Source organism: Phaenicophaeus curvirostris, chromosome 19 (genome assembly GCF_032191515.1).
Source record: "Phaenicophaeus curvirostris isolate KB17595 chromosome 19, BPBGC_Pcur_1.0, whole genome shotgun sequence".
NCBI classification, from domain to species: domain Eukaryota; kingdom Metazoa; phylum Chordata; class Aves; order Cuculiformes; family Cuculidae; genus Phaenicophaeus; species Phaenicophaeus curvirostris.
In genome coordinates, this window is record NC_091410.1 from 10,991,420 (window position 1) to 11,016,019 (window position 24,600).

At 38.2% G+C, this 24,600-nt stretch overlaps 1 protein-coding gene across 2 annotated transcripts in view; it reads right to left on the reverse strand.

The window, feature by feature from the left end:
• CEP112 (centrosomal protein 112) overlaps window positions 1-24,600 on the reverse strand; it is a 161,781-nt gene that overhangs the window by 51,375 nt on the left and 85,806 nt on the right. For both annotated transcript variants that reach the window (XM_069872763.1, XM_069872762.1), the window contains one exon: window positions 6,410-6,637. In XM_069872763.1, the coding sequence (XP_069728864.1) occupies window positions 6,410-6,637 (228 nt within the window). The remainder of the gene's footprint in view (window positions 1-6,409; window positions 6,638-24,600) is intronic.

Below are 24,600 nucleotides of genomic sequence, written 5' to 3' on the forward strand. Positions count from 1 at the left end.
TGGAGATGTTAAAAAGTAAACCTAATGCTCATGGGTGCATGTTTTTTCCCCACAGCAACAGTTACACCAACTGCTCTAGGTTATCTCTGGAACCAGGTTTATAAATACAATTGATGGGCAGAAATTTTATCTGGCTTATGTTTTGCTTTTCTGAAAGGTATTTATGTGGGTTTTTTCTTTTTAAAGGAAGCAGAGTAACTGTCTGTGAAAAACTGAGACTGTTGCTTTGAAATATCTCCTGTAGGGAGAGGCCATAAATTCTGTTTAATCTCATTTGAGTGAAATATCCCTGAGATTGTTCTACCATATTTTTCTTCATGTTTGGCGCTGTTGATTGAAGACTCTTCCAAATGGCTCCCCTAAGGGATGATGCAATTCCTGTGACCATGTTTCCTGGTCAACTATCATCTTTCTCTTTCTTTGGAGGAATAAGGAGGAGCAGTGCAAAAGGGGACACCCTAGAGAGGAAAATGGTTTTCTCTCCTCATCCATGAGCTAAATTTTATGACAAGACTTGCTGTAAAGGTACTAGAGAGACAGATTAAATAATCTGCTCTTCTTGTGCTAACGTATATGAACTTTGCTATAAGGATCTTTTCTCTTTTTGAAACACGTTCCTTTTTTCTTGATTTTCTAGGCTTTTGGCAGATTTTCTGCAACAAAGACAAAGTACTGTGATCATTTCCAACAATGTTGGTTGGTGAATCACTAACACTCTGTTTGGAATGTTCAAAAAACAAATATAAGTAAATGCGCACAGACTCTGCAACACAAAACCAACAAAAATACTACTATTCTAGAACATAGAGATAATAGCATAGACAATAGTTCTTGGATTATAATGAAAAAAATAAGAGACTCTGGAAATATTCAACTCTTCTTGGTAAGAATTAGAATCTCTTTAGATTATTTGTAGCTAAAAGAGCAAAGAATCTACACGACAGACTGAAACACATTTAAAAATTTTAGTCTAAAAAACCAACACATATACAACAACTGGTGGAGATCCTGAATGCATTCAGCAAGGAGAAAAACACACATCTCCATTATAATTAGATACCAATTTAATGATATCATTATACTCAGGAAGAATACGTCCACATTTTATGGTTGACCTATTTGCCCCAATGTAAATAACCAGGGTATTGCTACAATGACTCTGAAAATAGTTCATCTGACTGCTCACATAAACGAAGCTATCTATACTGTGGCTATTACTGTTCAAGTTAATGAAGTGAAAGGTGTCACCCAGATCAAAGACTCCATTATGCTAAGATGTCTAAGCAGGAGCCTACAGAGCTGCTGTGGAGATGGTCCAGTTCCCAGAAGGTCTTAGACACAAAGGTAGAACCATTTTTGGTAGTTAGTGAAGTGTAGAGTTGGTAAAGAAGAACAGAGCTAAAGAGATAGCGTTCAACAACGTAAGCTAATGGAAAGCACGCAGTGCTTATTCTCTACAAGCAGAAGTAATTCACCTACCCAGGGGAAAATCAATTTATTGTAATTGAGTATCCCTTTAATCTCTGAAGATGTCATGTTCTTTCCCTTCGCCTCCTATTTCTTTGCCAGTGCTAAACAGTATGACATCATCTGTACGAGTACTGACGACAGTCCCACAACAGATATTGGGAATTAAAAAGATTCCTGCATTTGCAGTATGAAAGTACATTCAAGGAGTATGACCAACTGGACTGCACGCTAGGGCTGTCCTTGCTAGGTAATTAATCCAACATCACAAAGCCTGATGACAAAGGAAGGACTGAAATCCTCTCAGGGACACAATATCCGTACCTTATTTGCAAACTATATGCAAGCAGAAGTTGTTCAAAAATTAAGTATCTAATTATAGGGCACCGCAGATTTTTTAAAAAGGCCCCATTACAAAGACATTTTATCATAACATTACTAGTATATCAAATAATTATTCTTAATCAGGGAAGTGGTCACTTATAGCAAATCAAATACTTTCAACTGATTTAGGTTTTCTTAAATTTTAACCTTAACTTTGATTTTCGTGGACATTTTAATTTTATGTGGACTTCCCATCAGACATAGGTGGAGTGATTGTAAGAGGTATAGACTAGAAAATACTGCGAATGTCAATTTTTATTTAAAATAACAGAACTCTCAGAGTACACCTAACTGCTACATCACTAAAGCCTACGAGAATGATTTGCACGGCTTTGGCCAGGTTGCATGCACTCTTGGAGTCTCATCTCTTCAGAGATGAGCTGAAACTGTACTGAAATCAGAAAAATCGCAGTCCAGAAACTAAAGTATTTACAGCTTCATCCTGTAGTCAAATATCAGGTCCATTCAGTATAGTCAATACACAAAAATGTAAATTACTTCTCCACAAGAAAAGCAGCACTGTTTTTCAGTTTTTCTTTTTGAATTAGATGTTCCTGGAACCTGCATAAAGATTTAACAGGATGAGTCAAAACATCTATTTAAATATAGAAGAGAAGCCAATAAAAAGCTAAATGTTGAAAATTATTTAGAGAGGAAAAAAAACCTTTCTTCTCCCACTCCAATTTACTCATGTGTGCTGCTCAAAGAGAGCTTTTTTTATGAGATATTTTCAGTTCCAAGGTTGCTTCCTTTGAGCATTGTTAGCATGTCTACTGATCTGCTTGGGTCATGCTTTCCGAACGCTCATTTTCTTTTCCAAGAAAATACCACAGACGAACGTTACAAACAGTTGCATTAGCCAAGCTTCACATCTGCACATGCTTAGAAATGCAGTTTGTCTCTCGCTTTTAGTAATTTCTGGCAGACCTGAAAATGCTCATAGGCTTTGTACAGTCCGTTACACCTGGCTGATTAGTGTTTGTGCCCCAAGTGCTGCTGATGCAACCTACAACACACCTGTCCTCCTGCTGAAATTAGTCATTAGTGGAGTCTAAGCACACTATTCTGTATTCTCTAAAATGTTTATTTCTCAAACAGTTTATGTTTCATTTCATCATAAGAAGGTGTGACTTCAAATAAAAAGGATATAAAGTTACTGCTGCATCAGAAAATGCTATGATCACTTGATAAAATGAAATGCAAGCAAATTAAATCTATACTTCAAAAGTAAATCACATTCCTGTGATTGAATGCAAATGTTCTGAAACCATATTTAACATTCCTTAACTAATAGCAAATGAATAATTTGGAGATCCTCTCAAATCATCTTTATGTTTGAGGCAGATAATAGATACTATGAAAGTATTGGAGTCCTAAGAACATGATAAGCCCTGCTTCCAATTCTTCATGCTATCGTCTTGTATTCTAGCCTGATTTATGTCCAGCATGGCTTTCTGACCTTAACAACATCAAAATTTATTATTCTTATCTGATGAAGTGGTTTTGTGTTCTACTATAACCACCACGTTAAGCCTTAACAAGTAGCAATAAGATGATAACACAATTGGGCTGCGGCAAAATTCAAGGTGAAGACAAACGGCTGCACTGCCCCACCAAAGCAGCTGCCCCTGCATCCCACCAGCCCAGCACACACTGAGCTGCTCCTGCATCACCTCAGCTCTGCTTCCATGTGCCCGGCAGGCAACAAGGACCTGGGTTCAGGTAGAGCCCTTGCCAGTTTCTCCAGTGCTTTCGTGGCTCAGGGGGCAGCACCCAGCATGGAGAAGTTGCAGAGGTGCCCACCTAGTCCACATGTTCAACTCGTAATGTGTATATTTAGGTCAGCTATAGCTTACTGCACAAGAAAGTGCTGCTTAATTGAAAATAATACCTGCAACAGGGAAGGTAATTGGAAAATTATGGCCTTCCCCTTTATTATTTCCACAACAACAGATGTCATGTTTACTTTTGCTATAGTGCAGGTTAAACAGTGCCATTTGGCAACCTGTTCAATATTTTCCCACTTATCATTCCCTACTGACTGGGAAATGCAATAACTGTCAAAAGTTATTTGCTTTTAGAGTCACAGGTTCAAAAACAATATCGTACTACGTCTATTGAGCAACTTTCTGGCATTGTATGCTGTAATTACTAACAAAATGAATCAACTAAAATGTTATAATAAACAATGCACTGTCTGTAAAGCTGAGGTTTTTAAGCCACAGAAAATTGAAGACCTTAATAAATTATGTGTCCCTGAACACTGAAAAGCTGTCTACAAAAACAACTATTTAGGTATCCAGTGTGCTTGTAATTAGAACTGCTCCTCTGTCTCTGCCCCATCCTCATCCTTTCCATCTCCACTGCAGCAGGTCTATGGGGAGGGCAACACAATATGAATCCTATATCTCCTTCTACCCATTTTTACCTCAGTTTTTCTTTCCACTTAAGTTTTAGCCATTTATTTTGTATTCCATCACGTTCATCTGAGCAACAGTGCACAATTACACAAAGCAATCCACACAGAAATGAGTATTTCTCACAGAATAACCCAGAGAGGAATGAGATCCTTCCCTTGGGAATGCACTGATCTTCAGAAAATCCAGACAGTTGCATGTTCCAAGCCTAAATGGTAAACTTCAGCTTCCCCTTGGATTTTTAAGCAATCATTACAGAATTGGCAGAAAAAAGTAAAATCAGAGGACAATTTTTTTTTCTCCCCTATTGTCCTAAACTTCAAGGTAACAAAGTTTCAAGAGTCATGCTGCAATTAAGATGCACTTTTTCTTTCCCCTTTGGATAAACTCTCCTTCATCGAAGTTTTGTGGACTTTATTAGGATCAAGATTTGAACTAAGTTAGCTGAAACTGTAACTTCTGAGTTTCAATGGAGTTTGCCCTCTAAGTGCTTTGACTTTTGGACTTCACGGCTGATTTCCACACCTCTACATTTGGAAGCAGAATGGTAAAGGGAGATTTGAAGGCAACACAAGATATTTTCATACGTCTGTGAAAGAGTTTCTAACAAAGATACTTTTCTTTCTTCCCCTCCTATCTTTTATTCAACATGTGCTCTTCTGATTTGATGCAAAAATAGGGAAGTAGGTTAAATAAGAAAAAAAAAATCAATAGCAGTTAATACAGCTTAAAATTAACAATTTTTTTTAAAAATAGAAAAAATCCAACAAATTAAAAAATAGTATTGCTGACAGAAATGACAATTCAAGACTATTAAAGATATTGCCTTATGAAGGATTATTTGTAACTTTAATTTGAGGATGTAAAGAAGTTAACTTTTCTTTTGCTATACCACACATGTAAAAAAAGATCAAAGAAAGAAAAGAATTGAGATTCAAATTCCATTTTTAAGCAAAAATGACAATGTCTTCCTGAGTTAAAATTAATCCTTTAATGATGAATTTCAAAGGTTTAAATACTTTCTATGACCTTGGCTTTAAATAATTATGCCAAGCAGAGCTTTCCTTACATTCAGAAAAGATTCTGAATTGTTGATCACAGCCATTTTAATGGCTTCAGGCTGGCTGATTTCCAACATAATCCTCCGAATGCTGTTTAAAATTACAGACCAAGAACCTGACGCAGGTAAATGAAATGTCACTTTCACAAAAGCTGTTCAAACAGTATATGCAGATTGTTAATTTGTGCCACTGTACATCACTTTGCAATGAAATGTATGATTTATTACATTAATGCATATAAAAGATACTTCAACAACTATCTGCTTACACATACACAGTGTCTACCATAAATATTAAGTAGGCTTTTTTTAGTTTAGCTTTTGAAACTCACATGTTTTAGCTCATATCACCCCTAAGGTGGCGAAATACTTGAATTCAAGGCGCTGGTACAAGGGGATGCTCAGCAAGCACCGATGTGCAGTCAGTGACCCCACTGAACACAAAGGGGAGGGAAACCTTGATGTATCAAACATTAATTTCTATATTTCTATTTTCAAGCCTTTCACACAGTACTTGCTCAGCCAATGCACACAGGCAAAAGTAGACCAGCCATTGTTAGCAGCTAGACCCAATTTCCTTGCAGTTTTAGCCTGAACTTTTTCCTCCTTAAGAACTTTCTCTTTTTAAGGGAGAAAAAGCTTGGTTAGATAGAGCTGCCCTTTCTACTCCATCTATTCCAGCAGAGGAAAAGTGATTAGTCTAGCCCTTGGCTGGCTTTGCCTTTGAAATCATTTGGATTTTTAAAGTCCCTCCAGCTCCCGAGCACTGCACGATCATCCCTGCCCCGTGCTCAGCATGGCTGGAAGGTGCTGCCCCACCACCGCTCTCGGGGTAAATAACCACAGCAGCGACCACTGCCGTTTGTGTTCAGAGAGAAATCTTTCATTATAGAACCACAAAACTTTCCATATTCGTGGCCTGATTGTGGCATCCGATGTCAGATCTACAGCATGTGTCTGTTTTTTCAACTCGAGTGACCCCTAAATGTTTTTCCTCAGTGAAACTTTGCTAATCTGGCTTTTGGGGTGACTGCTCTGCTTTTGCCACGCCATGAGAAGCAGCCCTGTGCAAACCTCTTACCTTGTCCAAGGCCTCTGTTTCTGCCGCAAGGACATTTTTCAGGTCTAATATCTTTTTTTCTGCTTCCATCTTTATCTTTTTCACCACTGCCTCATGGTCTCGAGCCATCCCCTGCTTCTCCTCTCCCCATTGATGGTTCAGCTCCAGCAGCTGCTGTGTCCGCTGAGCGTTTACCTGAATCAGCTCTTCCCTCAGGTTGTGGATTTGGTTCTCCATATCACAGATAACCTGAAATAAAGAGCAAAGTAAAAATAGAAACCTTATAAACCACTTGATTTTCTCAGACAGGCTGTTAGCTGGAGCAGGAGACTCAAATGATTCTCTATCCCTTTTCTTATCGCGCCTTACTCTTCTTCTTCCTCTCTGAGTATACAGAGATAAATACAGCTCCCCCCCTGCCCAAAGCACAGATGGAGCAAGATTTACCTTTTTTTTTGGAGGGAGTTGCCCCCATAGGTGAAGAAATGCAGTTTGTGGCACATAGTCAGTAGGTATAATGTTCATGTCTCCTTTTTTTTTTTTCTTTCCTTAAGAAATGACCTGTCACCTTCTAATGAGATATCAGTGTATTATCAATCACCGCTACAGATTATAGACTGCATTTCATCATAATGTGCTAATTTGTACCAGGACGTATCAAAGAATGTTCTTCTCCAGCTGTGGAACCTAGAGCACGCCAAGAGAGGATGACATGAGCCAGCACAGAGAACCCTTAAGAGCCTGCAAACAGTATAGACAAGATAGACGTCCTTCAAAACGCAAGATACAGACTTCAGCATCCACAACTCCCTTTTATGTGATCACAGATTATCTACCAGTCCTCAGGAGCAAAATCTGCTGTGCAGCACAGCAGTGGCAGCAGAAGCAGGGGCTGCAGGGAGCATCATACCTGGAACATGAAACCATTGTCCTTACAGCTAATTGTGATCTATGACACTGCAAGCACATGTATGTTTTCATTCTTAAATATACTTCTGATAATGAGCATTTTCACTGAAAACTCACTAAGTATTTCCTCCCCACCTTTTTCCCCTTCTGCTTCACAAGTAACTGGGCAGTTCCCTGGAATTCTTTCACAGAGGATGTGATAAAATTGAAATGAGAAATTGATGTTCTACCAAAGAGATGTAGGTGACTCAGCTCAAGTTTATTAATGGTTTCCTGATGAAAATGTCTGTGTATTTAAAGATCCTATTGCCCTGGAACACCAGTTACTGCTCCTAGAACTCTGACCTGATCTCTCTCGCCAACTACTACTTTCTTCCTCAGACATTCTTAATATACTGTCTGTATTCAGCTAAACCACCACCCCACAGTCGCCGAGAACCACGCTACTACAAATCTTTGAAAAAGAACCACTAATCTCTGACCAAAGTTGGGAAACAAATGACTATCAGATATATTGCCTTGTACATTAACATCCCAAGACAAATCATTGTAAGTGCTGTGATCTGAGAGAGAAAAAGTGAGGCTTGAAAGTTTGCCTGTTTATTCAAACCATTTGAACTACAAGGTGTAATAAAAAACACGTCGTCTCCCCTCAAACCTTCAGTTAGGTCCTTCAACTACCACAGCCGTAACACATATTAAATATTATTAACCTTCTCAGAAACTTTTCACAAGACTGAGTGTTGCTTTCATGCTTTCCTAATCATTCATCGGCATTATTTCCCACTATGGCAAAGGTAAATTTTTGTGTATTTATGCATAGAGATGGAAAGAACACATCGTTCGAATACAGAAGTATAACGCAGGCCACATACTTCAGCTTTATAGGCATTATCTCAAACATATGTTTCATATACTGTAATCTGCACTAGATCCTTTCCTTCCTTTTTTGATCTTTTCCTCTATATGTTTAATTTTTTAAATCCCTATACAGACTAAAATGTAAAGTTCATTTTAGTATCTATAATCTACAATACACTTTTATAATTCTTTCCAAAAATCATTTCACCTCCAGATGATAACAAAATGTTCGCCTGTCTTTTCCTCAACAAAAGAAATGGTACAGAGCTACAATTTCTATATAATTATATGGTCCGAGTTCTAAACTGACACACACAGCAGCACTTGGGTTTTTTAATAGTTGTTCTGATCCAAGTCCCACCTGGAATAGTAACAATTATGTTTTAATCTGAGTGCTCTTTTTGAGAGCTCATCCCTCCTTTTTTTTTTTTCCTTCCTTCCTTCTTTTTTAAAACAGAAAACTTCCTTACACATTATTTTCCCCCCATTTAAGTGAAACGAAGATATTACGTTGCTGAGAAGTTTCCTAGAAAGGTTGATGAAATATTTAGGATAAGGAGTCAAGACTAACTTCTTTTAATACAGGAAAAACTTAATTCATGAATCATATTACAAGCCAAAATAGAGACTGGATGAATTCTTGACTCAACTGTCACATCTTTCTGCTTTTCTTCATTCTATATTCGATAATTCTTATACAAAGCCATTAGAAAAATCAAATAGCACAATACAGTGTATTCAACAGCCACACAGAAATAGTAACAGCTCCAAGCCTTCCAATCCAAAACTGGGGAGCCAAAAGATAGTGGGCTATATGTTATAGGTAAAGTAACAGTAATTAATATGCAAAGGAGCATTAATGTTAGACCTAATAGATGGCAAAACGAGATTTGGTTCTATTAGGAAATAAGAAAGATGAGGTGATGGCAGCAAAACTAATGTGATTAAAGAAGCCCTTTTGGAGCAACTTCACTGCTAGTAAGATGATGTTAAAAGACATCTAATCTCCCCAAAGTGACTGGAAAAAGCTTACGTTGGGGATCACAGACATAGTTCTTGTCAATTACTTTAAAATAAGTCAAGTTCTCACAGCCAGATTATTTTTCTCCATTAAAAAAAGTCACCAGCAGAAGCAGCTTACAACCAAACAACTTGCTGCATAAGACAACCTTGTGTGACACGTTTATATTCTAACTGCTAAAGGAAATGAATCCCAAACTTCCCATCACTAATATTCTGCTATCCTACATGCCATGTTTAATAAACTATTATAAGACTTAAATGCAGGCAAATTAGTACTACTAGGGAAAAAACCCCAAAAATAACAAACCAAGATGACGTAATTCTCAGTTGTGAAAAACACATGAAATACAAAACTTAAGAGAAACTGCCTTTGCTACACAATTCTGCGGAAAAATAAATGATGTAATTACAAAATCTCACTTCTCGTGCCCAAGATCTGAAGGCAGGACGCTTCCTTGGCATGTTTGTAAAACTGAATCCTCTTTACTCAGCATTGGTTTCTTAAATTCTTTTCCTAGATGCTCAGTTAAAGGAAATACAGCTGCTAAAATCTGTTTGTGAATCTTACCTACCGAATTGCATGCATGGTCCAAACAACACTTTGGGTACAAAAGCTGCTGAGAGAAATACTCATCTTAAACATTTGACACAGCTAATTATTCTTGTGCTAAACATAAGGCTTAAAAATAAGAATTAAAGACTTGACAGTATATAGTACATCCAAAATTTTGCTGCTACTTGCTGCCTTTTTTTTGGATCACAATGTTATAGTTTTTATTTCAGTTGAATGGGGATAAGTAAGAGGAATAAGAGAGATGTACAGCTTTTGTGGAAGAACGTAGAAGTTCATAGTGACTCCACAGGATGGCTCTGCCATAGAAGCATGTGCCAAACAAGAAAGCATTTTGTAAAATGACTATTAATCCACATAAAGAAAAACAAACAGAAAGAAACCATGAGCTTACAGAGTATCCCAAATGGAACAAAAATGCAAATATGTAAAGTAAACTGTGTGACAGGGTGGAGATTTCATATGAATTTATATGGCAACCTTGTATGTATGTGTATGCACGTGTGACAATCCTGTAGCTGAAGAAACTGCTAGCTGAGATGGTGCTTTCTATTTCTGTTTCAAAGGAATAACTTAGAATTCTAACTAAGAATATCTGTGCTGAAATAGTGTCATAAAAAGGGTGGGTCATAAGCCCACAGCAATTTGCCTGTAGGGAAAAAATAGACTTGAAAGAAAAAAAGAAGGTTGCTCACTCACTTTGGCCTATTTAAAATGCCAATAAATGTTCTGGATGTTATTTGGAAGGAAAACATGTGCTCTTAATTTTGCAAAGTAAATTGCATAAGAAAATATAAAACTGGCAAAAAGTGTAAATTAAAATCTGTTGCTGGTGTCTGAAACTCTGCAACAGTTACATGGAACAGAGATGAGAAATGGACCGAATGACTACAGTCTAATTAAAACAAAAAATTTGCCTTTATTTTTCAAGAGCTCCTGCTTCAACCCCTGATTCATTTGGATTAGTTTCTAAGGAAGAGGCTGGAGTGTGACCACATCTTTTACACTCACAGTGATGTAATACACGGACTTCACTGTCTCCCTCTCAACGTGTTACACATCAAACCACATCCAACCCATCATCAGATTTAGCTTGAAATAGTGTTGGGGGCGTTTTAAATTCGCAAAAACAAGGCAATGCAGAGTTATGATCAAATCCATTCTTAATTTACTCCCTGTGGCTCAGACCTAGAGTCATTTAGGTGTTGCTTCAGCAGTTTTTACAGTAAGTGACCAACATCTCCCAGCAGAAGTTGCAATAACCCTTTGTTGCTCTTCATTGCTGAGTGTGCTGCAAAAGAAGTATCCCTTTTAAAGACCACTGCATTTCTGAAGTGGATCACAACCACTCTTCAAGCTGAGTTTCAGAAGTTTTCTGCATTGGGTTAACTTGGCTTCAGCTGCAGATGACTGCATAGCGTTCATTTTGCTGTGTTTCATTTTCCTTGCATTTAACATTTTTAAAAAAACACAACGCCCCACTCCCCCCACAAAAACCCCTTCTGAGCAGTTCCATGGACTCAGCTCAAACATGACCTGTCAGGTTACATGATCACAGTGATCCCTTCTAGGATAATAACCTAAAATATTAGCCCATAAGGAACAGCCCTGTTTGGACCACGTGTGTGCAGCTTCTGCCTCTGTGTGTGCCAGTACCTTCTCAAAATAGTCTCACCTAGAAGAACATTAAAACCCGTGCATGCATTTGAACAGCGTGTTCTGTGAAACCATCGGCTGAACCCTTCTGAAAGGGAGATTTGTTTCTCTGGGTCTTGTTCTGCTGGCACGATGCGACAGAGTCGGATGAGGCACACAACATTTGTTATTGGATGGGGGATTATTTTTGAAAGGACAGCAGGTCAGTCAAGGGAAAGGAAGTCTGTAGTAATAACAAATCTCACTTTGATGATGAAGTAGTAAAAGAAAGGTAAGGAACAAAGCAGAAACACCCAGTGATTCAGTGGTGACAGTGACTCTCTTTTTACCCACGATCAATGTCCCAGAAGAAGTGGATGAAGTATCCCAGCCCATCACACAGCAACCAGTGACATATTTAGTGTAAAATAGCTTAGAAGAGATTATCTGTTGAAAGTGGGAATCTGAACTACTTGAGCTTTCTTATTAATAAACAAAGCTTTATAAAGTGCTGAGAGACAGATAAGACAAATATCTCTACCATCACAAAAATAAGCAATACATTTAACATAAAAGAAGGCTAAAAAGTAAACAAATATTACTTGTTTGCAGCTTTAAGCTTAGAAAAAAGGATAGCTGTAGAAACTTCAAAGATGTGTAAAGTTGGTCTGTGTTTAAAACAAAATTCGTTTATAATAATGAGCCTAAATATTGCAGTTCCAGCAAGTCACGACAATTGGTCTTAGACTTGATCTCAGTCTGGTTTTAGGGAACCAGCCCCATGGTTTCTACCCTTAACAGATAAAAATGTTGGGCAACCAAGTGCAGTATCTAAGGGCCAGGCACAGACCCAAGGGCTCACTGATCTGTTCACAAAGCATCCCACTGAGCCAGACATGATCGTCTCTTTGCTCCATGCCAGCTGAATTTCAACTGGCCAGTTCAGCCAGGCAGCAGCTACATTTGTGGCTCCTTTGTGATACCACAGTGATACAAAGGGCACAGAGAAGTGCTGAAAAAAGCAATCTTTTTGTCTAAGCTGCAATCTAAATCTGAAGAGATATCAAACCCAAACTGATACTTTAAAATAATTTTTAATTAGCAAGTCATTAAAATTTAGTAACTCATGTTTTTACTGTTATCTTCCAAATAAAGCTTTGTAATTAACTCAATAGTCTCCATTTTAACCAGCTATAATGAAAGCATTTTCTACACTATAGCAATTTCAATTAAAATATCTTAAGAATTTATTATCCAATTTTTCTCGTGACTAGTAAAATCACCAATTTGACAGTATTATGAATCCTTAAAAAGATAGATTTGATTTGCAAAGAAAACAACTTCCACAATGGTCATACACATTATCACATGGGTAATGATGTGGCAAAGCAAAAATTAACAGGGATAAGTAATAAACAGCTATTTAGCTTTCACAGCATAATCTATTACACTGGCAAGTTTAAATGCCTTTTGGGTAAGTAAACATAGGCCCATAAATATGGTAATTAAGGGAGCAGATAAATGAAATGGTGTGAAACGAAGTGAAAAGTAACAACAGTTCAATGACCAACAGGTTGGGCTCACCTCTTAAGAGCATTGAGTGAATGTTCCAAAAAGCATGGGGCTGTGCAAGAAGCTCTTACAGTGGAAATCATGGAAGTGCAAGAACTCTGTTAGTACCAACACAGGAGTCCTGATCACCTAGCCTAGTACCCCCTGTAAATCCTAAAGCATTAGGAAAGCTAAAACGTCTGTACTCAAAGATGCACAAAATACTACATAAATATATAATGAAATGGATACTTAACTGTTCTCATTCTTGAGGGAAAAAAATCTTTCCATAACATTAGGGCTGTTGCCCAACTTGCAGACTAGAAGACATCCTTATCCTATCTATGACTACATTTCAGTGATGGGATTTATGAATCAAATATTCACATTTTATAAATTGGGCTGTATAATATCAAATGTAGGCATTCTCTTGTACAAAAACTGTTGCACAAAGCAAAGCTGGGCTCAGTAACCTGCACAGCATATGAAGAGTGGCAGTTCTCCAAACTCACATAGATGAATGTTGTGTCAAAAATAACTTATGCAGAAGCAGTGCAGATGACAACCATAGAACCAACAGTAAAATCTTTGCTATTCAGCAGTGTAAAATCTGAATCCCCCTGTTACGGGGCTCATGCAAAGGTACATCAACTCCATCTCAGCACAATCCCAGCTTTTCTCACCTTTGTGAATATACCTCTGACATCTCTCTTGAAAATACCCACCAGGACTTGTAAAGCGAGGTGTTGAGCTGCTAACTTACATATTTATTCTATTAATTTTAACAGCATTAAGCTGCTTTTAAATGTCAAACCTCCTTTGTAAGATTCTTTACTTGGACTGTTTCAGAACTGTGACTCCTCTGAAAAATGTCTCTAACGCTTATGACTAATAAAAGCACATTCCTGCTAACCCTGCTTATTTTCTATCTACTGGGGTGTTAGTCGGGGTAGGATCAGGTTTAACACCACCCCACCTGCACAGTGCTGCTGGAGGCTAAATATCACTCTCCTCTTCACGTTCAAACCATGGTCAACTTCATTTTTTCCTCTGCACTTAACACAGCGCTCAAAAAAGTCCAGCACCCTTTGAACCTTACTTCTTAGTAATACACTTGCTGTGTCTTGTCTACTCTTGTTCTACAGCTTAGACATCCTCCTGAAACACGATGCAAGTGTTGACTCAAGAGGAGCAATAAAGGAAAGTTACCTTCCGTGTAACTCCATTGTTGGTAAAATTAATGAAAAGAGTTTATCCATGTCTTTCCTATAGAGGAAAAAAAAGCTTAGGTGACATTTCCACAGGTAATCTAAACCCCAAACTGTTCAGTAACTTTGCTGTATAATTCTGAATGCTGAAAAGAAATACACAAGACAGGTATCAAAATCCCAGTAGAAAAAGTTACACTGAAAATATCAATAACATTCTTGTTTCTACATCTGTGACTACATGCGAGAAAGGGGTAACAAATTCCCCAGATCTGCTGTGACATGGTATTAAGCAAAACACAAATTTTCATCTCTTTTTCCAAAAGGAGTGCAGTGAAATAGATCAGGAGTGTTAAAGAAGCCAGTTAGCTGCCTAAATCCCAGTTAATGTAAAAGGCACTTAACTACTGGGCTTTTATTAAAAGAAGGGGAGGGGAAGAAAGAAAATCAGACATCCATTTGAACAGCTCCACAAAGAGCTTAAAATTAACGGAGCTTATTTTGATTTCTTAATTTACATAAGTCCATTTGATTCTAATTTAGTAAGCAGCTAGAAAGCAGAACCTCATCTAGGTTGGTTATTGTCCCTGCCTTCCTAATAAAATACTTTTTAGTCAAATGGAAGAACCTCAAGCCTATATGTGTAACTGAACAGTACAGTGTGCTGGTGAGAGGAAGGATTACTTACCAAGTTGAAATTGAGACAAACGTAAATAAATCTCCCATTTAACAGTACTAAGACCTGGAAAAGACTTGGCCCCCTTGCCTGGAAGACAGATCCAGAACAGTTCCTTATCACCTGATTTACTCTATTAGCTTTGAAATAGATCAGTGAGTTACAAATTAAAACATCCAGCCTTCTTTCTCCTTTCTTTTTATCTGATGAAAGAAACATTTGCATCTGTATTTCTCTTTGTACAAACAAAAAGATTGAAATAAGACTACTACTTGGAAAGGATCAGCTGGAAGATCCATTTCTTTGTGTCTTGCTACTATGAAATTTAATGGAGACATTCAACTGGGCACCTAGGAATCTACATAACTGCATTAATCTAAATTAAATATGATGGAGATGCAAAAATAAAAAAAAAAAGTCAGTCATAAATACCTGCTTAATGCAATGATCTCCTAAAATGTGCTGTGAAAGCAGAATACAGATAAAATATAGAATGGCTAAAAAAAAATAGTAATTAAAAAATCTGTATCTAATACCATGTCTGCTGTATCACAGGAACCATAACAACCCAGCCCTAAACAGTGATTAATGAAAATTACACTAAACTAAACACAAGTTCAGTCTTCCCTGTTTTCCTTTCTGAAAAAATGCACAGCTTTATTTTCTGTGTTTCAGGATGTGAAAGGAAAATATTCCTTTCACACTGGGGCAAACCTTGTTCTGAAAGTGAAGAAAAGATACTGATATTTACGGAAGAACAGGACTTCCCTGCAATGGAACAGAGAAATGGGGCTAAAGATGTCTGCAGAGGACTGTGAAGAACTACCCATCAATCTGAGCGTCCAGCATCCGCTAAGTCAAAGCTTTTAAAAAACATTTGCATTTAAATTTTCCACGTATTAAATTCAAAAGCGTTAGCAACATGTAATTCTGGTTTAAATGCAGACATGATGTGTTACAGAATTAAGGATTACTAGAGACATTCATTTCTATGAGGCAGCAAAATTAAACATATTATAGTTCCTAACCGGTTCATAGAAGAGGTGTAGGCTGTATTGTCTGTGAGGAATGCCTTTGCTCTGTCAATTAATAAAAAGATTTCCCTGTAAGTAACAAACCCACCCCCTAAAAAAATGCAACCAGAAAAGTACCACACACTTCTCTTTTGAATGTATTCGTTTAAATCACTGCTCTTAACACATACATCATTTGAATATTGCAGAAGTTTTACCCTATACATCCCATAAGGGTTTTATGGTGACTAACAGAAATAGCATCAGTTGCAAAACTTGAAGCAGACAAGATGCAGACACAAAGGAAAAGCAATAAGCTGTTCATACATAAGATACCTCTTATCTTCAGCTTCTGAAGTTAATACTAGTAGAAAGGCAAACTTTGGACACTAACTGCCACTCAGTTGCCTGTCGTGACTCTCTCCTCAACAGGCAGTTGAGGGGTTGGAGGAAGAGTTGAAGTCCATGCTGCTGTCCAAGCTCTGCCCTGACTGTTAGTCAAGGTGAGAAAGACGCATTTTTGTGAAACTCCAGCATAACCACAGGAAGACAAGGAACCTAACACTGTTATTTTCTGGGCCGATGACTGAAGATGACTTAAATGCACCAGCCTGTGTGTACTATTCTGCTCTACTAAAGAACCTAATACACCAGGAAACTCTCTCATTACTGATGTCATGCTGCTATATTGAAGATGACAGTCTTTAACCAAGCATGAAGTCCTCATTCTCAGTCTCATGAATGGCAATGTGTGGGCAGAAATTCTGAAAATCAAGCAGTTTCAGAAATAAAAACTGTCACTTAGCAGGTATAGATTTTTTTAAGAAATAATCAGCTTCTAACTTTCAAAAGAACCCTCATTTCTGCAAGACAGTAACAATGGTTGCAGTATTTCTGTAATCAATAAGTTGTGGCAAACTCTTATCTGTTCCTTAGCTGCTTACACAAATAAGATGCAGAATTACACACACACGTGCAACATTTGACTTTCTCCTTTTTGAAATCTACTCCTAATTGGAAGAAATACATTCTAGTTTACTAGCTTTAGTGCTGATCCTTATATCAAACAGATAAACGTCACTCCATCAGAGGATAAAAATCCCAGAGAAGGAAGTCTTTACTTCTACCTAGCTGTTAGGTTTGAGTCAAAGGCATCAGATGATGATACATATTGTCACACACACAGAGCTGACAATTTCTAGCCTCCCTCTCAGCACCTTTATCCTCAAGCACTGGTTGCACTATTCCCATCGTCTTGACAGTGGCTCCTTGGAGTTCAGAGATCTTTTGGAAGCACCATGCTCCACAGATACCAGTTCAGAAAGACAAGATCAATCACAGGATGATCTGTACAAAATAAATGAAAACCGTGTGCATAACATTTCTTTTCTTGGAATCGAGAGTATCTTCCTCTGGCACCTTTACATTGATCTCTGTCCTTTTCATCCTCAGTTTGTCCTTGAATTCAGTTGATGCCACTTTCATTTCCTGAATGCCAAATAGGCCACTGCAACCTGGGGCACGATTTTTTTCCGATTTATTTATGCAACTGTTTTGGATCTACTGTGCTTTGAATAAATATGAATACAAATTGTAAATGTAAAAATCTAAACACATAATAAACATGTAAATTTGATGAAACAATAGTATTAAAACAACCCATTGAATATATACATTTATACAGGTCCATGTTTATATTTACTACACACACCCCCCTCAAAAAAAACCAAAAAAAATCTGCAAAATAGCCTTAAAAATTGCATTAAGAGATCAAGAACAACGTATTACTCCTAAACTGAATAATCTGGCAGGGAACAACAATTGTGGGGAGGGATTGAAGGAAAAACTGTTGGCTGGAGGCAAAGCACCAAAGGGAGCAGTCTCCTTTCTGTACCACAGCGAAGAACAACCTTTTAAGAAGGCATAATCTGCAGATTTTTGAAATCTACTGCTTTTACTTTTCTGGAAAGCATTACTGTTTCGAAGGAAACAATCTGAGTATGTAAAAGTAAGAATTCATGACTACGCACTGCATTTCTCCTAACGTGACTCACAAAGATCAGGGAACTATTCGAGAGCTTATACCATGGGGTGGGATTTATGACAAACGGCATCTGATGCATTTGTTGAGACAGAGTTTTCAGTTTGCTCCATATGCAGGTCTAATTGCCACATTAACGAAGGCTGTTGCTGTAAAGGAACAGCAGGGCTGTCTCTGCTAAACCTCCTTGAAACTCATGCACAGAAACACAAACATTCTCTTCATACAAATGACTACATTAGAAGCCATTACTGATTAATGCTGCAGATTTTCTCTCGGCTTCTGATGCAAAAGACGCCAAAGAAATGTTATCACAAGGGTTTGTTTGCACAGCTTTAGAAACTATAGTAATCTACTAAGTATCCGACACAATACTCAGGTAGAGCAGGTAAGAATTAATTGGTATCTCCCCCCCGGATTTCAGATGCTGAAACTGTTTTTTCCCTTTATCGAACCAGCTCGGCCTAGACTAGCTTGTCCTGCAGTGACATGTATATTGAATACAAATCAGACAGCATAGCTTTAAATCTGTGTTGCAGCTCTCATTTCCAATTCGAGAACTGTACTATAATCATAAGCTTCTGGTGGATGAAAGGAAATCAGCTCTCTGAATATTAGCTAATGCCACATTTGCAAGTCCTGAAGAGATCTGTGCTGTTTAAAAAAAAAAATAGATCATTTCTCGTGAACCTATATATATGAATCGCTTTGTACTGCTCGACTGATAGAAGCGATGCCTGTGCTGGGATTAAACCCTTTTCATCATAAAACCTCATCTGGTTCGGAGTCCAAGTCCATCAAACCTTTTCCCTTTAAAGTCCCGCCTTTGATTCTACATCAATTTATTCAAACCGCAGCTGGGTGGCTGAAAACGAAAGGACAGCATCATTTAAACCAACCATGTTCCTAACTTGAAAGAAGGGCTATAATTAAAAAAATGGGCATAAAAGAATGGAAATGGGATAATATTTTTTAATGGTAGTTCAAAGGCCGACAGATGTCAGAGCCTTTGAAGATGTCAGTACACTGAGCAAGAAGTTGCCATTAAATAGTTTGCCTGAGAGGTGAAGCAGCTTTTTAATGACTGAAAAAGCCCTTGCAGATACATCCTTGTGTTTTTAATTTGTCAGAGTTTCTGCAGTATTTTCTGATTAATGACACATGATTATAACTGCATAGCATACATATTTTTATACTTGGTTAAATGAATACTTTATTCCACATTCCTTCAGTGCCAGATAAGAACAGGAAAGCTTTACTACAGAGTCCAAAACTATTCAGATTGCTCAAATATTTATGGTAATTCGAGGGGATTGGCCAGATACAGAGCTACTATGTGTTGCTACCTTTTGTTCTTTAATGGTGCTATTACTCCTGCCATCACAATATGCATGCATTAAGTGAGCATGTGACCCAGTAATGTATTGTAGTCTCCTTGTGCACTAAACAATCAGAGCTTTCATAATTCACTGACGAACAAAGTCATCAAATCAAAATAACATTTAGAAAGATTCCTCAACTGATGCTAAACAATACAAACAATGGCTGTCGATGTACTGTAAGTGGAAAATAACTTTTCTAAGAAAAAAACTCAACAAACATATTGCTAGGAAACATCATGCTGAGAAGAAAAACACCAGTATTTATAAACGCAGATAAATTCTCCATCTTGGGCTGAGAAGATGTTCCCGCAATACCCTTCACCTCTCTGTTAACATATACAAATTTTTTCCTATTTTCACTATGAATGGAAAAGGTAGCAGCAAAAAACCCAGGAAGAATTCCTTTTGCTCCCAGGAGTAAGCTCTGAGGTGACTGCAAGAGTCTTCTGTGAAAGTGTGCCTGCCAAGCTGAGCAGGCAGAGCACAGGGCACCATCCCAGCACTACGGAAGGACAAGAAGCGTCAGTACTGTTTGCCTACCTGGTATCATACCTTGGAGAAGTCATTCATAGGAAAATTACACACAGTCATTACAAGGGAATTTGATCGACGTACTAGTCTTTCTGCTCTTCCAACTTAGATTCCCCTTGTCAATCAGATCATAAATAGAAATGCCATGGGCTCAGCTGAACCTTAATTGGAGGCACCTTAGCAGTGCTCTGTCAAATCAGTGGTTGGTCTCTCCATTACATTGACATGATTTCATAAGTATGAATATTTGGCTTGTTGCAACCCATATGTACCAGGAACCTCTTCGGAATGACCGTGCTGCCTACCACCACGAACCTCCTTGAAGGGAGGAAGCTAGCTATTCCACACTGACTGCTACTCTGAAATCACATGCATCTACAACTTGAGATGAACAAAGCTGTTAGACACAAATGTTCTGTTATGCATTCAACACAAGGTTTAGTTATCCAAACGCAAAAGCTGGAAAATTTAAAGGAAATGTCTATGGCTGCAGAGAGAAGAAATGCAATTCTGAAATTTAATTCTCCCAAAGGTATTTACTGAACAAAAAGAGAGTCCTGCTAGGAAAAAATAGGACTATGCTAGGATTCTACTATAAAGAACATGTAGAAGTGGTCTACTTTCAGTGCAAGTAATTGTAAATCCAATTTCCAACTAATCTGCAGCCTTCCTTCCCAGGTTGTTCTAAAGTCACCTTCAGAGATAGTTTTACTTAAACAGCAAAACAAAGCCTAATCTACCATGCATCACTAGAATACTTGGCTTCGCAAAGTATCTCGTGAAGATTTGAAATCTAGATCAATGAACATTAATTACATTACAATGAACATTAATTACATTACCAATTAATGCTAGGAAACAAACTGCACAAGCAAGCAGCCAGGAAGCTGCTCTGCAGGGTAAGGTGGAAGTGGCCTCAGGGAACGTTCACTACAGCCAGACTGTCTACTGGAGACACAGGGCGAAGAGCTAACTCCCTTTTCCAACCACATCTCTGGAGCCTGGTGGATCCTGGTTCCATGGGGCTCTTGGAAGGAGTGTTATGAGACAGGAGCACACTCTGCATGGAATAAAGGGGAGTGAACTCTGCCCATCTACTGCTCTCCAAAGGCTGTTGTACAGAGATATGGTTCTTCCTGTTCATATTCAGTTATTATTTTAGCACTATGGTAAAAATAGGAAAATAAAATGGCAATTTTTAAGCGGTTATAATTTAGCTGAAATAAAAACCTTCAGAGAATAAAGAGATGTTTCTCTAAACTGCGGGACTTTCTACTAAATTTTAAATTAATTTTACAAGCTAAAGGAATGTTCCTTACAAAAGATGTATCAGACTTATGAATAAACGTTACAAGATTCTTCTAAAAGGGGAAATGCCAGTCACGCTGAAGGCAATGTTTTGCTATAGAAATCCATACAAGCTGAGCCATTCAGAGTTTATCCATTAGAGGGCAATCATACAGACACACTCATACATACATACAAACACACACACTGCCTCTCCCCCCTACCCTGCAACTGACTTTAGCAGGAAAACTAGTACTTTCTCTCTAATATTACCCAGGGTGTATTTACAGCTTGTGTCCTGTTCCATTCTCTCCCACCTCTGCTCCCCAACAACAGTATCCAACAGATCAGACGTTACAATAACAAGTTATTTAAATTCACTGTCCTACAAGAAAATCAATCTAATACACAGTTCAAAAGGCTTCCAGTTAGTTGTTATTAAATGTAGCATTTACATAAGCATGTAAATAATTAGAAAGGTCCCCAAACTTTGAACAGACTAAAACATTCTTCACGTTTTCAGCTCCCACCTACAGTCAAAGACTTTTCCTTCTCTATTCAGCCACAGGAAGCATTTGATAATAGCAGCATCTGCAGACATGGCAAGTATTCAGTATGCTTTAGATGTCTCTCAATGCCACAGAGAATCATGGAAAGGCATTTTTCCTATGTCATTAGTAAAGCCACTTGAGGGAAGCAGCTCATGTGCCGTGTCTTCTACTTTCTTGCTCAAACCACATCAACCTACTGATAAACTTTAGTGTTTATCATGTGTCCTGAACCTTCCGCTTGCTGCGCCCACTTCTAATATCCCACGAGCACATTTATGTTATGAGCTCACCGAGACACGAATTGTCTGTTGTTAAATATTTCCACTAACACAACATAGACTCAGAGACCTGAGAAGACCCCAGCAATACAAATAATTACCATCACCCCCTAAACTACTGCTTGTCAACATCTTATTAGTTACAGGATTGCTGGAGTTTACAGTACCACACAGGCAGCTGTATCAGCCACATAATGACCGGTAATTCCTATGAGCATCCAGACTGCATTAATTTGTTCGGGTTTTTTTAATATATCACTTTGCAATGATCAATCTGTATTTAATTCAAGACTAATTCAGGCAAGGGTCTCAGCTCACAGCTAGTTGTTTCCATTGACTGGTGAATGAATATTAATTCTATACTATACTAGGGGGTTAATTGAAGATCTGTATTCAGTTTCCTAATGTTCAAGATGAAGATGTAAGTACACATGACCAGTGTTAGTCATCCCAGACAACATACACGTGCCCTCGACAGGGGCAGGCTCCTCCAGCTTGGAAAATCCTAATGACACCAAAATACAGCAGGAGAATATGCAGCTACTTCCAAATATTCCGGCATACTCTGTGTTTGCAGTGGCTGCCTTCCTAACATTGTTTTCCTCACTATTTCTCTTTTCCAAATTCATTTTACAGATGTCAATACAGCAGAAAGCACAGACTACAAAGGAATTCAAGCTGTCAGAGACAACTTCAGAAGAACTGTATCACCCGTACGAAAGATGGAGTTCACTCTTCCTGGGATTTTCAGATCTGTTTCAAGTCAAAACAGTGTGTCAGGGGTTTTTTGTCCTTATATTTTTTTTAAACTACATCAGTGTTGTTTCTTATAAACTCTGAAGAACTTTAAAACCTGAAAGTGGAATATCCACAATCAGACCAATATTTTAGGGGCCAAATGCAAAGTTTTCTTACTTGCAATATTTCAGGAGCTCTTCTATACATATGAATACAAATTACTATAAGACATGTAATTGCAGTTTGAAATAGATTGTTTTCTCCATTAAACAGATATCTACGGCATCTTTGACATCGATTTCTGTCATTTTGTCATGATAAACACTCAGATATTAAGCATCTTCCACATCATGCACCCAGGCATGATTCCAATTAGTGCTGAATAGAAGACAAAATGTCAGCCTAATAAGCTTCAATTTGCAAAGCCTTTGAACATTTGATGATATCATCACTTTGCCAATCATTTCTTGTACTTTGGCTTCATTTTTTTTCTCCACATCATCTTCCCTGTCAAAAGAAAGTCTTTCAAATCTACAGAAACAGAAGACATGAACAACGTCAGTCATTGGTCTGACTGAGCTAAAAGATCCAAAAATGACTCCTCACTACATCAACAGAGAACTATGATGTGTGCACAATATTCTCTCAAAGCTAATTTGCTGCCAACATGTAGAGTAATTGGGGGAAAAAAGTCTACTTTAAAGTCATACTGTGAAAAATATTTTTTCACATGAAATCAACACTAAAGACCTTAAATCACTGTCAGAGTCTGTGCCACTCTTCCAAACGAAGAAACAGTATTTGTTTAAGTAAGGTGACAATCATTTCTTCAAAGGTGACTGGACCAAAGAATAGCTCTGCTGTCTGACTCCGTATTGAAAATACTGTATTTCAAATAATGTGTTTTCTTCCTAATTTATTTCTAAAAAGAAAAAAAAAAGAAAAAATAGGGGGAAAAAAGGTAGGTTTCCAAGTAGGCATCTTGCAAAAAAGGGCATATACAGTTCTGTAAGTTTGTATGTACAAACATCTAATACATTTTCACCGCCTACAGCTGAGGATACGTGAAGTTTTATCTAGACTTTCCCCAAATGCAGAACCTAAAATTCCTGCTCTTATCAGGGTTTGAGTGAAAACAGAAACACAAAATGGCAGCAGAAAAGACAAGGAGATAATGAACGAGGATGGGAAACACGGAGCAATACAAAAGACTACATGGGCCCTCCAAGGGCAGCTGGTCTTGCCCAAGGACCAAATGCAGAGTTTGATTCAGAAAAGGAGGCAGGCGATGGTCTCCTCTGAGCTGCAGAAGATGGGTCACAACAGGGCTGAGCAGAGCACGCAGCCACAGACCAACAGGCTCCACCACCCACATCCAACACGATTCCTTGCATCGCACCGCATTGCCTCATTTCTTTGCTTTGCATGTCCCATGGAGCCTGGCCAGGAGACTTTCACCAGCACATATTTGTTATTCACTGCTCACAACCAGCAGGGGACAAAACTCAAACTATAAAACACATGGCATGTTGAGAGTCAGTGCTTCAGTGGAGAAGGAGATGGAACATCTTGGAAGGGATGGATCTCAAACTGCCTCCGAGTGCAGCACTGGTGCAAGAAGCAGAGCTGAAAGAGTGCAGAGCGCTTGGCTTCCTCTCCAGCTGATGGGTTAGCAAATTCCTAACACGTGATGCAGAAATGGAGGCTTCGAAGAGTTGCTACAGACACCGGTGTTGGGCCAGTGGGCTAACAGCTGCAAAGATGTTTAACAGTGAAGCATTCAGCCCGGTGCCTGTGCCAGTAACCTAATCATCAGATCCGCTGATAACCCATCACACAGCTTGGGGTTTTTCCCCCTCATTGTTCCTGTCTATGAAATTGAATAAAACCAGAGAAGTCTTCCATTTTTCTTCCTGACTAAAGCAATATATGGAGGAATAAGCAGAGCAGTGGTAGG